This window comes from Carcharhinus amblyrhynchos, chromosome 35, assembly GCF_965287045.1.
Source record: "Carcharhinus amblyrhynchos chromosome 35, sCarAmb.v2.hapA, whole genome shotgun sequence".
Taxonomy (NCBI): domain Eukaryota; kingdom Metazoa; phylum Chordata; class Chondrichthyes; order Carcharhiniformes; family Carcharhinidae; genus Carcharhinus; species Carcharhinus amblyrhynchos.
In genome coordinates, this window is record NC_137358.1 from 804,417 (window position 1) to 819,815 (window position 15,399).

The 15,399-nt window shown below is 41.2% G+C and overlaps 1 protein-coding gene across 2 annotated transcripts in view; it reads left to right on the plus strand.

Moving 5' to 3' along the window:
• The window catches only part of LOC145361613 (RNA binding protein fox-1 homolog 2-like), a 282,466-nt gene that overhangs the window by 57,697 nt on the left and 209,370 nt on the right, over window positions 1-15,399 (plus strand). For both annotated transcript variants that reach the window (XM_080217472.1, XM_080217473.1), the window contains exon 2: window positions 13,596-13,646. In XM_080217472.1, the coding sequence (XP_080073598.1) occupies window positions 13,596-13,646 (51 nt within the window). The remainder of the gene's footprint in view (window positions 1-13,595; window positions 13,647-15,399) is intronic.

Genomic DNA, 15,399 nt, shown 5'->3' on the forward strand with positions numbered 1-15,399 from the left:
ATTACTTCATTCAAACTATTGGGTATTATATTTAGTACAAACATTCATTATTTGTAACTTTTTGGCTATACAGTCCTGCAGTGTGGTTTCTCTCTGTCCGGATTTTCATCTTCAGATATCATTGTCACCTGTTCTTGATCATTGCCTGCTGACTTTGTCAATGGAGATTGAAGATTATTTTTAACTCTAGCGTATCTTATCCAGAATAAATAATAAGTACTCATGTTTTCTGTCCACAAAGCAACATGCATTAAATATAGATCCATCGAATCTCATCCATCTGGAGTTTGATGAAGGACCTTCAGGCAAAATATTTTCAGATGCTCATAAAGTTCTTGTAGATTCTCATCAATTTTCTGTTTGAAACTTGTCATTGTACGAACAAAGGTTGTCTGAAAGGTTGTAAGTGGAGGTTTTGATACAGAAAGCCAAGCCAGAAAAAAACAGTTTAATAACCTGAATTGAAGTTGTTCTTGAAAGAATGGTTTTCCTTGTGTTTCTGTCCAGTAACAAAGTGTAGATTCCTGGACTGTCTTATTGACTGGTGCAGCATTGACTTGAGCTAATCAGAAGAAATTTGCAAGTATCCATCTTTCATGGCAACATCTTAATGGGAAGGATATTGCGCATAGGGGAAATACATTTGATGGAGGAGCACAAGTGGTAGTCATCTTCAAAAAAAAGACTTGACCATATTTTGTTAAGCACCATCTCTAAGTTTTTATGTTGTCTTCAAAGACACTCTAAATCCATCTTTGTCATTGCAGTCTTGAATTTTCAATTTTTTGGTACTTGCTGTTATGTATGCAGCTTTGCAGGGCACCAGGTAAGTTTTTATGAAGCACAGACTTTTATGAATCTGAGCAGAATTATTAAAACCCCCATAAACATATGGGGTGAAAACTTTTCAGCTGTAATACCTGCTTCTCTCTTTGATGTGATGCAGTTCACAAGCATCAGCAGTCTTGTTTTCATGCTTGGGTGTGAGCAGTTGTGTATTGATAAGCTATCAAAGAAAAAGAGCCTCCGCCTGAGGCTAATCTTGTTCCTCCTGACATTCTCATCTGCATGTTTGCTGGGGGAATAAGAGTCGACAAGCCTTCAACCAACAGTGATCAGGAATTAAAAGTGGGTGACCAACCAAGATCATATTGAATGACGGAGAGGTGATGGCCTGGCGGTATTATCACTAGATTATTAATCCAGAAACTCGGCTAATATTCTGGGGCGCAATCTTCAAACCTCGCCATGGCAGGTAATGGAATTTGAATTCGATGAAAATGTCCGGAGTTAGGAATCTACTGTTGACCGTGAAACCTTTGTTTATTGTCGCAAAAGCCCAGATGTTTCACTAATGTCTTTTTAGGGAAGGAGATCTGTTCTTAACCGGTCTGGCCTACGAGTGACTCCAGAGCCACAGCAATATGGTTGACTCTCAACTGCTTTCGGGCAACTAGGGATGGACAATAAATGCTGGCCCGGCCAGCGGTGCTCATGTCCCACAAATTAATAAAAAAAAACTCAAAGATCCGAATGGCCTACTCCTGCACCTACTTTCTATGATCTGGAATTGTGGCCTATTTTGTTTCCCTAACTCCAGAAAATGAGACCAATTGCTAAATAGCTTCCTTCTGCAAGCTCTGGTGAGATACTTCAACAGAGACTAGGATCAATCTTTGCCCTTTATACTCAATGAATGGCTTCTCTCCGTGTCTGCATGAGTTGCCTCCCATACTCCAAAGACCTGCTGGTTAGGGCGCATTGGCCGTGCTAAATTCACCCTCAGTGTACCCGAACAGGCACTGGAGTGTGGTGACTAGGGGATATTCACAGTATTAATGTAAGCCGACTTGCATTTGATGAGTGACCGAATAAATCTAGAAGAGTCTGGTCTTAATTGATTTCCAAACTTTTGAGCCTGAAATCAGCATCAGCTTATACTTGTTGTAGTTTGTTAATAAAGAATAAATATTGACAATTAGCTTGTTGCAGAGTAAGTATTAGAAGAGGTTTTATTGTCACAGCTGTTTCCTGAATGGAAGAAAAACTTTGTGCATTGCTGCAATTTCAACTCAAATGTTCTTATTAAATAAGAGAAGAAAAAAGTAGTCCTTTTCTTTTTGTTCTCTACATAAAGTCTTCCATTAGAGGAAAGGTCAGGCAGATGCAGTGGAATGGAAGGTAGGTGAGGCAAATAAAAATGGCAGTGAGAGAGAGGATTTGGTGAGTGGGGAAGGGATGGGAAGAAATGGGCTTGGATATGAGGAAGAGGGTATGGCTTGATGATTGAACAAAGAATAATACTCAGAGGCCATCAAAAAAGATTGTCACTGAGAATAGAGAGTTCAGAAGAAAATTCTTTATTCAGCGAGATGTGAGAATGTGAAACTGGCTACCACAAGGAGTTGTGGTGAAAAGTATAGATACTAAAAGGGAAGATAGGTAAGCATATGAGGAAGACAGGAATGAAGGCTGTTGCTGAAAGGAGTTAGATGAGGAAGAACAGGAGGAGTTATGACTTGTATAAATTTCAGTATGGGCTGATTGGCCTGTTCCTATTTTTGTACATTATGTATACAGGTTTTTTCCTTTAGCTCAAGTGAATAAGGAAAATCAAGCTGTGCTTTGTGTTTTTATAATTGTCAAACCGTTTCCTCAACAGACAGAAATCGTATAAGGAACGAATTGATCTTGGATCAGCGACTTTCAGTCCTGCGCATTCCTCTGGAGTAGGAGGGAAGGAGATTGGGTGGCTCTTTCTAATCTAACCTTGTTTGAGGCTTTAGGATTTTGTATTTAAACTTACAGGTCTTTTGCCGAGATATTGTGGTGCAGTGATAGCATCCTTACCTATGGACTAGAAGCTCTCAGTTCAAGTTCCACTTAAGGACTTGATGGCTATGGAAGGTGCTTTCATGAAATTGCCAAATAAATTGATTATCAGCCTGTAAATCCATCCTGCCTAATAGCAGATGATAAGAGTGGGAAAGCAAAAGGGAATGACAAATCACTGCTGTACTTTGCTAAGTGTAATCTTGGAATCCAGTAGAAGTTCTCTTTGAGCGTGGTACCTAAAAGAGAAGGAGGAATCCTAGTTTCCTAGCTTCTAATAGCTTGCCTGCTTCAATTCGATCTATGTCTTGTATTGAATTTATTAAGCACCTACACCTTAGAAAACTTCAGGGAGGTGTGAGGAAGATGGACACTCAACCAAATGAAAGATGAATTGAAAATTAGAGAGATTCAAACATAGAGTTTCTTGAAAGATTGGCATGGAATTGGGAAGGAGGCAACATGCTCAAGGACTTTGGTGAGGAAAGGGAGGTTTTACCTGAAACTTGGTTGTGTTGGAAGGGAGCGTTTTGAGCTATGTCGCACTATGGTGACAGTTGGATTTCTCTGCAAGGAATATACTTTGTATATATTAAATTGTATTGGTGTGAGCATGACTTTTTATGTTGAGTTACAAACATGCTGATGTAATAGTGTGGGGTATCTGGTGATAGAGAAGGGCAAGTCACCAAGCAGGTGTCCCGGATCATGCCTAAAGTTCTGAAGCACATGGTTTCTGCACGTGGTTCCTGCTGAATGCTGATGGACATGCTCAGTGAATAGTGCAATTGGTAGCATGAAAGCTGAAATGGAGGGAAATGGTTAAGTTTGTTCCTGCTCCTGGGTTGGCTGTGTGCACGTTTTGGCATTTGCTGCTTCAGGGCAGTGTGCTGTCACTTTGATGTTTTTCCCGAGTGTCTCGAGCTGCAATGGAATTTGGGTGCTGTTAGTTTCTTCACATCTTGAACCTATTAACACCAATTGGAGAGAAATAATTTTCTGATGCAATAACCAGATGCATTTAAGCAATGTGTGTGTCCAGATGGATTTTTTCCTAGCTTGTTTTGTTCAGGGAGGCTCTAAGCTGAGCTGTAACAAGTGAAGCTTTTGTGATGAGTCAATAAATGATGATGCACTTTCTGCATTTGTAGGCAAATGGTGAGTTATTAAAATGATGGAGCTTTAGTTGAGGAGCATTGCGTATTAATTCAGAAGTTTTTTTTTGTTTTCAGATAGACGGCATGGTGGCACAGTGGAGAGCGCTGCTTCCTCACAATGCCAAGGACCCGGGTTCAGTTCCGACCTTGGGTGACTGTGTGGAGTTTGCATGTTCACTCTGCATGGGTTTCCTCCAAGTGCTCCAGTTTCCTCCCACATTCCAAAGCTGGGTGGGTTAGGTTGATTGGCCATGTTAAATGGCTCCTTAGTATCAGCGGAATTAGCAGGGTAAATATGGGATGGGGTTACAGAGATGGAGCCTGAGTGGGATTGTTATTGGTGCAGGCTTGGGCTGAAAGGCTTCCTTCTGTTTTGTAGGGATTCTATGAAAATACTTTCAAACCTAATTGGCCTCTGGCTCTTTTTGTCAAACACCTCTCTCTCTCAAAAGTAATTTTTAACTTCAGGGCAAAATAGAAACTAAGCTCTTGCTAAGTTAGCCATTTTATATAGCCTACTCTTAATGAAGTATACCTCTCAAGAATGAAACAATTTGCATTTGTAATCAGATTTATATTATAGTGAAATAGCATTGTCCAGCTGAGGGGTAAACTGTGCTCAATCTTGGCTCCAGTCATAAGAACATAAGAACATAAGAAATAGGAGCAGGAGTAGGCCAACTCGCCCTTCGAGCCTGCCCCGCCATTCAATAAGATCATGGCTGATCTGTCGTGGCTCAGTTCCACATTCCTGCCCTCTCCCCATAACCCTTAATCCCCTTGCTTATCAAAAACCCATCAACCCGCGTCTTAAAAATATTTAGCGAGGTAGCCTCCACCACCTCAACGGGCAGAGAATTCCAGAGATTCACCACCCTTTGAGTGAAGAAGTTCCTCCTCAACTCTGTTCTAAACCGCCCCCCCTTTATCTTGAGGCTGTGCCCCCTAGTCCTGCTATCCTTTCTGAGCGGGAAGAGTCTCTCCACCTCTATCCTATCCATCCCATTCATCATCTTATACATCTCAATGAGATCTCCCCTCATTCTTCTAAACTCTAACGAGTACAAGCCTAATTTATTCAGCCTCTCCTCATAGCTCAACCCCCTCAACTCCGGCATCAGCCTAGTAAACCTCCTCTGCACTCCCTCCAAGGCCAAAATATCCTTGCATAAGTACGGCGACCAAAACTGCACACAGTACTCCAGCTGCGGCCTCACCAATGCCCTATACAGCCGCAGCAAGACCTCCCTACTTTTATATTCAATCCCCCTCACGATGAAGGCAGCATCCCATTCGCCTTCCTGACCACCTGCTGCAGCTGCAAGCTGGGTTTTTGCGACTCATGCACAAGGACCCCGAGGTCCCTCTGCACCGTCGCCTGCTGCAGTTTTTCTCCACGTAAGTAATAATCCTTCCTACCATTATTCCTACCAAAGTGGACCACCTCGCACTTGCTAACATTAAATTCCATTTGCCATTTCCTGGCCCACTCGCCCAGCCTATCTAGATCCTTCTGTAGACTCTCCCCACCCTCCGCACAATTTGCCGTTCCACCAATTTTGCTGTCATCAGCAAATTTCGACACCCTACACTCGGTTCCCTCCTCCAGATCATCTATATAAATGGTGAATAGCTGAGGCCCCAGCACCGACCCCTGGGGCACTCCACTAGTCACCATCCGCCAATCCGAATAGCACCCATTGACCCCCACTCTCTGCCTCCTATTTGACAACCAGTCCTCTATCCACGCTAACACCCTACCCCCAACTCCATGCCCCCTGACCTTCTGCAATAACCTCTTGTGAGGTACCTTGTCAAACGCCTTCTGAAAATCAAGAAAGACCACATCCACCGGCTCTCCTCTATCCACCGCCCTAGACACATCCTCATAGAACTCCAGTAAATTTGTCAGACACGACTTCCCTTTAACGAAACCGTGCTGCGTCTGCTCTATCAAGCAGCTCCCCTCAAGAGTTATCAAGCGGTACTGCCCTGTTTATATTGTTAGTTAATAGACATTCCTGCCTTAATTATACGTGCGTTAGATTACCCTAACAGCAAATACACAAATTTATAAACTACTCAGTCTTGTTCGCCAGTAAGTAGAATGTAAGATACAATCATGTTGATCCTTGATCTGTTTTTAACACACAAAACCAGAAAACTCATTTGGTTAAGAGTTGAGATGTTTCGGGATTGTACAAAATATTTGTCAGTAATCCTTGATTTATCTGTGGTATTTGAAAAGTTAATATTCTGGGACATTTCACTGACATCACTGAAGGCATGTTTTGATGTAATTTCAGAAGGCTAGCAGGAAACAGTTACTGGGGTGTCAAGGAACAAGACTGATGTATATAAAATACTTATAAACATATGAATTGGGAGGAGAAGTGGGCCACTCAGCCCCTTGATTCTGCTCTGCCATTTATTAAGATCATGGCTCATTTTTTGTGGCCCACCCCCCCACCTCCACACACACACACAATGACCCTGCCTCTATTGCTGTCTGAGGAAGAGAATTACACCAACTGACAGCCCTCTGAGAAAGATTCTCCTCAAGTCCGTATCAGATGGGAGACTCTTTTAAACACTGACCTCTAATTCTAGTCTTTCCCGTAAGGGTTACTTAGATTTCTAAAGAGTGTCCAATAAGATTCTGGACAAAAGGCTACTTAATATGATAAGAGCTCATGGTGTTGGGGTAGTATATCTTCAGATGGTTAGAGGATTAGCTAACTGATAGAAGACAGAGAATTGCGATAAGGGGGGCATTTTCAGGATGGCGACCTGTAACTGGTGGAGATGCCACAAGGATCGGTGCTGGGGCCACAATTATTGACAATATATATTAATGACTTGGATTAGGGAAGTGAGCGTACTATTGCCAGATTTGCAGGTGAAGCAAAAATAGATGGGAAGGCAAATGGTGAGGATGACATAAAGTGTCTACCAAGGGATATAGACAGGTTAAATGTGTAAAACTTGGCAGATGGAATGCAATGTAGGAAAATGTGAAGTTATGCTCTTTGGTCAAGACAATGAAGAAGCTGAATGTTGTTTAAATGGAGAAAGACTGCAGAAAGTTGCAGCAGGGGGGGATTTGGGGTCCTCAGGCATTAATCACAAAAAGCTAGCCTAGAATTTCAGCAGATGATAGAGGAGGCAAATGGAAAATTGGCTGTTATTTCAAAGGGAATGGAGTATAAAATAGGGAAATATTGCTAAAATTATACAAAGCATGAGTTAGACCACACCTGGGAAACTGCGAACAGTTTTGGTCCCCTTATCTAAGAAAAGATATACTGGTATTGGAGGCAGCCCAGAGAAGGTTCACTAAATTGATCCCGAGTATGGAAGGGTTTACTTATGAGGTGATGTTGAGTAGGTTGTACTCATTGGAGTTTAGAAGAATGAGAAGCGATCTTATTGACAGGGTAGATGCTGAGAGGTTGTTTCCCCTTGGAGGAGAATCAAAGACCAGAGGACATAATCTAATAGTAAGGCATTGCCCGTTTAAGACAGAGATAAGAAGTAATTTCTTCTGTCAAGTGGGCAGTGAATCTGTGGAGTTTTTTACTGTTAAAGTGTTTTCAAGGCTGAGATAGATTGATTTTTAATCAGGAGAGAATAAGGGTTGTGGAGATGAGGATTATAATATGTCATGATCTCATTGAATGGTGGAACAGATTTGATGGGCCAAATGGCCCTGTCAAATTTTCTCAGGGTCTTGTATGTTTCAGTAAGATTACTCACCAGTCTTCTAAACTCTAATGTACACAGGTCCAATCAGCCCAACTTTTCCTCATAAGAAAACTCCTTCATTCTAGGAATCAATCTGGTGAACCTTCTCTGCACTGCTAATACAATTATATTCTTCATTGAGTAAGGAGACCAAAATGGTACACAATACATGTACCATTTTGTAGTGGAGTGTTGTTTCAACGTATAACACTCCAGTATGTTAAAACCCTGTGTAACTGTAGCAAAACTTTACTACTTTTATATCCTACTCCCTTTGCAATAAATGACAAAATTCCATTTGCCTTCCTAATCATTCACTGTACCAGCATGCTAACTTTTTGTGATTCCTGCATGTACCACTGATATATCATTAAAGCAGCTGTCTGACACATAATATCAAGGGAACTCTTTAAGGCCACTTGGGCAAAATATTGGAGGTGATAGTACACCAAGTTTTGATAGTTTCAGAAGAAAAGGGGAAAATTAGTTGGGGAGAGTTTATTAACTATTTCCTGTAAAATGGTGGATTAATGACCCTGGTTAAACTGTTTCATGCAACTTAACTCATCCTATCTTGTTTCATTGATGTTAATTTGCTATTTATTCAAAGAACAAAGGGAAAATTCAGAATGTAAATCACTTCATAGATTTTTTTTTAATTTGGTACTAAGAGTCCCTGTTGAAGATCTCTTCTGGTGCATGCTTCTTTAATTGTTCACTGAAATAAGCTGCAGACTGAGTTTCAAGGTGAGGGGGTTGCTGGTGGAGGAGTGTGTTCAAAAGTGTTTCATTTACTCCCCCGTAGAGTGGTATGATTTGTTTGGTCATTGCACAGCACGTCAGAGCAATAGCAATGGAAATATAATTTCCCCGGGTCACCAGGCCTCACCTGCTGTTGGAACTCGAGTGTGGCTATTGTCCTTCTGTAATAAAGCGTTGTTATTGGTCTGATTGGAATCAGTGGTGTGTAGCTTTTGTGAAGGAGTCGATTGCTTTTTTTGGTCAGGCCTTTTGTTTATATTCTAGCGGAGGTGTTTGAGTGTATTAGACTGTTATTAAATCCTGGCTCATTCAATTCTCCGTCTATGTCTTTTGGCCTTTGATTACTTGATCTGAGCCGAATAAGCACAAATTAGATTTAACTTTTATTTACTTTAACTGGATTGCTTTGCAGTTTTATTCTCCATAGATTTTTATATCCAATAGCTGGATAGCAATATATGTAGTATGTGCAGAGCTCGTAAGACTTGTAGCTTTGGTTGTTGACCAGAAAGTTTATTTTCACAATCACTGGCCAATAATGCAGAACAGTTTACAGCAGTCCTTGAATGTGTTACTACCACCACCTCCTCCTCTCCACCACCCCCCCCCCCTCCCCCAAACCCCCTCAATTTGTGCTCCCCTTTCCTGGACTCCATGTTACTCTGCAAATGGGTCTCTGCCCTTGTCCAATGCTGAAACAGCCCTTATCAAAGTCACAAATGACATCCTGAATGTTTGTGACAGAGATAAAATAGTCTTCCTCATCCCTCTCCACCTGTCTGCAACCTTTGATCACTCTGCCCCCTCCAGCATTTTCCGCCAGTCAGGTAGTTGGGTGGAACTGTCCTCATTATCAGTCTACTAATCACAGTCAGAGAGTCATCATCAATGGCTTCTCTCCCAATTCCTGCACAGTTATCTTGGTATCACCAAGGACCTCCTTTTGAGTAAACTAGGCTTGTACTCGTTAGAGTTTAGAAGAATGAGGGGAGATCTCATTGAGACGTATAAGATGATGAATGGGATGGATAGGATAGAGGTGGAGAGACTCTTCCCGCTCAAAAAAGACAGTAGGACTAGGGGGCACAGCCTCAAGATAAAGGGGAGGCGGTTTAGAACGGAGTTGAGGAGGAACTTCTTCACTCAAAGGGTGGTGAATCTCTGGAATTCTCTGCCCGTTGAAGTGGTGGAGGCTGCCTCGCTAAATATTTTTAAGAAGCGGGTTGATGGGTTCTTGATAAGAGAGGGGATTAAGGGTTATGGGGAGAGGGCGGGAAAGTGGAACTGAGCCACAACAGATCAGCCATGATCTTATTGAATGGCGGGGCAGGCTCGAAGGGCTAGATGGCCTACTCCTGCTCCTATTTCTTATGTTCTTATGTTCTTATCTACCTGCAAAATCTTTGACAGTCTCATCCCAAAACAGTGTTACTTTCCACAGATGGTTAACTCCTCATTAGAGTATGCCCAAGTTGTAAGTGATTTCATAAGTTTAGCTATAAAAAGCATGACCTACGCTAAGGCATTTGATTATTGAGCGGAAGGGTATATGCTACCCTTGCGGCAGCTTTTGCATGATCCTAGAGGCAAGGGGAATCCAAGACATCTGGAGAGCTTGGCAGTGCAATGGATGACTGATACAAGGTATTTCTCAGCTTTTGCCCTTTACTGCAATCCACTGAGGATATGACAGTGGGACAAGGCAAGGAGGTAGGCCCCAAAATCTACCTTAGCCAGTATGGGGATTGAACCTGTGTTTTGGCATTATTCTGCATCACACTCTTGGCTAACTGAGTTACTGCATCCCTGAGTTTACACATGTATGATTTCTCATCAGGTCACCAAACTTTACCTCAGCACTATTTCTCTTCAACCTTCCACTGTCACTACATTGCCAGACTTATTAAATGTCATCCAGGATTGGCTGAACAGAAATTTTCTCCTCTGAAATATTGGGAAGATTGAAGCAATTACTTTGATCTTTCCCACAAATGCTGCTCCAACACCAATTCGTCCCTCTCTCTGGCAAATGCCTGAGGTTGAATCAGATTCTTTGCAACCTTGGTGTTACATTTGACCCTGAGATGAATTATGAACCCGTCCCGTGCCATCTCTAAATCCTCTGAAGCTTCAGCTGTCTGCCCCACCTCAGCTCGCTTGCTACTGGAATCCTCATTCGTGCCTTTTGTTATTCTAATGGATTCCTTGCTGGCCTATCATACCCTCCATAAACTTGACCCTGGTTTTACACGGTCTGTGTTGGGGTGTTTTATTGTGTTTAAAGTTCTATGTCAATACAAGCTGTTGTTGGATTCATCCTAGCAAAACTTATTTTCTAATTATTTCAGAGATTCAAGTTGTATACTGTGGCATTGCCTTTTCACATTTCCATCATGGGCAGAGTGGGGTGAATGACTCCTACATTGCTATGAGTGACCTTGATTTCCTGCTGATAGATAATAACTTTTGCCACAGTGGGAATGTCAGAGTCACCTGGATTTTTGCAGTGTATTTGGGTTGATTCAAGTTGTTGCAATTTAGATTGGTGGCTGAGACTTATTTGGGTGGATGCTTGTTGGCAGAACATTATGAAGCATCTAAAAAACAGTTAATGATGTCCTTATAAGCATATTCACTGTCTTGAGCTGTTTTTCTGCACACTCACTGCTGTTTCCCCTATGTACATTAAAACAGAAATCCCTGAAATTACAAATGGATTTCAGTTTCTGTCCCTGCTGTTTAGATTTGGAACGTGATCTGTCTTTGGAGTGTGATGTGAGTTACAGTCAGCCACCTTAGATCATTTCAGATTGTTCCAGTTTAGAAAGCAGTTGATCTGCTGACAGATCTATTTTTTATTCCAATTAGTTGCAATCACTCATTGCTACTGTACAGTAGTAGACATGTTAACCTTTTCAGTACTGAAATTGGGAATGATAACTTCCCCAATATCCATCAGGGTCTGTAGTCTGGGGCCTCCTTGAAAGCCCTAATAGTGTGGCGTCTGATTAGAAGTCTAGTGGGTGTAGCCCCTGGTTCCGCATGAATTTTAACACAAGGGTCCTGCACGTGGTCCACTGGTTGGCAAATCTGTGATGTGAAACACCACATGTGAGGCAACAGGATGGAACCTTTATCTGTGCCACTCACATGACGTCTTACAAGCAGCACATGAGCGATGTCAATGTGAGCGATAGCATGTAGATTTATAAACAAGACTGATGTCAGTGTTGATTTAGTTTAATTAGTGTAGATGTAAGATGAGTATTCGTTACTCCGAAGATAATGATTTTATAATGTTTCAAATAAACATGTTCTCTTGTAGTGTTGATGTTGTTAATACGAAAATGTCTATTTTTCTTGTATTAATTTTCTTGTGATATTTAAAAGAAATTACATGTAAATATATCACAGTAGATCACACAGAAAAATTAGTGAAATATTTATTGCTTCCAGAGGTTCCCATAAATTATTTTTCTTTGTTGTGGCAAGCAAAAGCTTAGCTTTTTACAGTGGGTGGTCTGTAGGATATTTTGCCCCACCAGGGACGAAGAAGTTTGAGAACATCAGATTTACAGTATCCCATCAACCACTCTTAGCCAGGCACAGAACAGGTTAGACAGAGTGAAGTTCCATCTAAACTGTCCTGTCATGCACCCCTGGAGTAGGTGCAGTGTGGATTAGACACAAAATCAAGCTTCCTTTACACAGTCAGGATAGATACAGTGAGAGTGTGAAATCTGAGATTGCAGAAAATGTGACAATTGACATGTCTGCTGTATGAGAAGACAGTTTAAAACCTGACTTTTTAATGAACATGTGACAGTGGAGGAGTTGCAACAATTTGTCATAGCAATTGCTGTCACAAGCATTTCGTTAAAAATATTGAGTCTTATTGGTAACCAAGGTTACGCCTACGTGTGCTGCTTGCTGATACTGCGATCCATCTTTTGTTAAGTGCGAAGGATGCTGTTGCCTTTGGTCACATTGGTTGTTCAGCTAATAGGATAATCTGATGCTGCCTTTGGGAAGAGGGAAGGTCCCCTGCCATTTAATACCTTGCTTTTGCGCAGTGTTATTTGATCAGCTAAGTTATGAATGGATAAGAAGCAAGCTAGAGACTAATACTTGTGATAGTATTTCTGGTAGTTCAGTTTTGGATTGCTTTGCTTTGAGGTAATCTTGTGACATTTTACCACTCAGTGATATATAGTCAATTGTTTTTAAAAGGTGTAACTAGCTAGCTTTAAAATAGCAGCCATACAGTGCTCTTAGATGCTCAGTAATTAATTGAGTGTAAATATCTGAACCCTGCACTCTGATAGGAATCCAACAGGCTGCGCATCTTTTCAGTTGGTACTGTTGAATCCTCTTCCCTTGTTTGTCCTTCCATTTTTCACTCTTTTATGTCCACAGTTCATTGTATTCCCTCTTGAGAGAGGAGAAAATCTAAAAAAACATAAGTAAAATCTTACCATTTCTAGACTATTGATTGATCAATGGCCTAAAAAAAAGTCTGAATAGTATTTACACTTTCATCAAAGGTGGAAGGTGTACTTGTCGGACTTATTTGGAAGCTTGTTGGTGTTCATTTCATTCCTTGTTGCAGCAGCGTGCGCAGCAGCTAGTCTGGCTGCTGTGTGCAGTGATGTGCAACATGTTTTACATAGTCAATGCTTCATAATTGGAAAAATGCTTGCTTTTCCATCCTCCACACTCGAGTAATACATTAACAGCCTAATGGATTAATAATGAATGATAGTAGTTGGATTGCATTTGTTGCTTAGTTTCAGATGTCTGTCATTTGCAAATAGCTTTTTTAGAACATGAATTAGTGACACAAATCTTGTGAAGTAGGACAGGTGGAGAGTGTATACTCAATTCTTATTCAGTCGTTGCTACAACATCATAGGGTAATGTATGATTGTTACATAATGCATGTTGGTAGACTTTTGGCAAATATACTTTCTAGAGTTGGAGATTTTTTGACTTATAAACCCTGAAGCAGGTTTGTTGTTGTCTAAGCGTTTTAATGATTTCACCATTCTAAATAAGTGATGATGGAGATGTGTGTTCTAATAGGACTTGTTTCTCCTTCAGAGTGAAGTCTTGACCCAGGGATACCTACCCTATCAAACCTTGAAGAGTCAGGTATGCACGGATTAAAATGACATTTTGTTAGTTTCTGAAATCAAAGCTTTCTTTTAGTGAAACACTATCTACTTCACTGTTAGCCTCTGCATGTTTCAGTCTTCGCACTAAATCTGATTCATATTTACAGCACTGCTATGATACAGTTACCATTCAAAAATACTCTGATTTGTTGGTAAGTTGATATGTTGTTGCCAGATGCATTTAATTCCACTCTTTGTCGAACAACATTTCCCTCCATGGAGACGTTACTTCCTGCTGGGTTCCGTAGATGCTGCTGCTTTTCAACGAAAAAATAAACTTGCACTTTATACTGTGCTACTACAGTAAAACAATATCCCATTGTGCTATCCAGCGAGGGAAGTGGGAAAGGAAGAAGAAAAAGATGCGAACTGAAACTGTTTTTGTTTCTTCTTGTTGCTTTTGCACAGCTCATCAGTGGTCAGATCTAGGAGCATTAATCAACTCTCCTACCCTGCCACCATCCTCCACCCACCCCACCCTCCGCCACCAGTCCTCTCAACCCGCTAATCCAAGGAATGATATCACCATTACTGCTGATGTAAGATAACTTATAAGAGAGTGAAAATAGAAATCTTGTGGTCTGAGATTGGCCCACTCACTACTTAAGTCAACTAAGCCTTTGGGATTTGTTCAAATTTCCAGTATTTTTTCTGTCATAACTGGTTAACAACATTGTGGTCTATGGCTATGGCTGCAGAGAACAGACTACAGTAATGATTGATGTGAATGTGAGGGTCTAAGACCTCACCCTGTATATACATATATATTTTATAAATTGTTTAGCGATATGTTCATTGCTATCTCTAAAATTTTAAATTAGGCAAAGACCTAAAATGGCTGAATCTATGTCTGCCTGTAACCCCAAACAAAACCTGACAATATTGGAGAAACCCGCACCACATTATCTCCGATGAGGTACTAATGGCCTTCTGTGGCTGATGATGTGGAGATGCCAGCATTGGACTGGAGTAAGCACAGTAAGAAGTCTCACAACACCAGGCTAAAGTCCAAGAGGTTTATTTGGTAGCAAACACCACAAACTTTCACAGCGCTGCTCCTTCATCAGTTGAGTGGGAGTTATGTTCACAAACAGGGCATATAAAGACACATACTCAATTTACAAGATAATGGTTGGAATGCAAACCTTTACAGACAATCAAGTCTTAAAGGTACAGACAGCGTGAGTAGAGAAATTGTCTGTAAAGACTCGCATTCCAACCATTATCTTGTAAATTAAGTTTGTGTTTTTATATGCCATATTTGTGAACACAACTCCCACTCGCCTGATGAAGGGACAGCACTCTGAAAGCTTGAGACTTGTGCTATCAAATAAACGTATTGGACTTTAACCTGGTGTTGTGAGACTTCCCACTGTGGGCTGCACAGACTAACTTTAAAGAGAGCTACACAAAGGCCATACACATTTCATAACCTTGGCTGGCAAACAGGAATCTGCTTATCTGCTAAGACAAAGACCCACAACCTTTCTTTCAATTCTTAATGGTTGAAACATTCAACAATCCCCGGGATCCAGATGAGGGATACACATCCCCTGTCAAAAGCAAGTGTGGAGAGGTGAGAGTCATGTGACATGGACCTCTGGCTTGTGGAGTTAGTAATATTGCCTTGCTGAACTGCAAAGTCTCAGTCTGCTATTTACCATCTAACTAGCAGCCTTAAAGATAAGAAGCACTGGCCCAGGTTTGACGCTTAGCCCTGTCTACGCTGC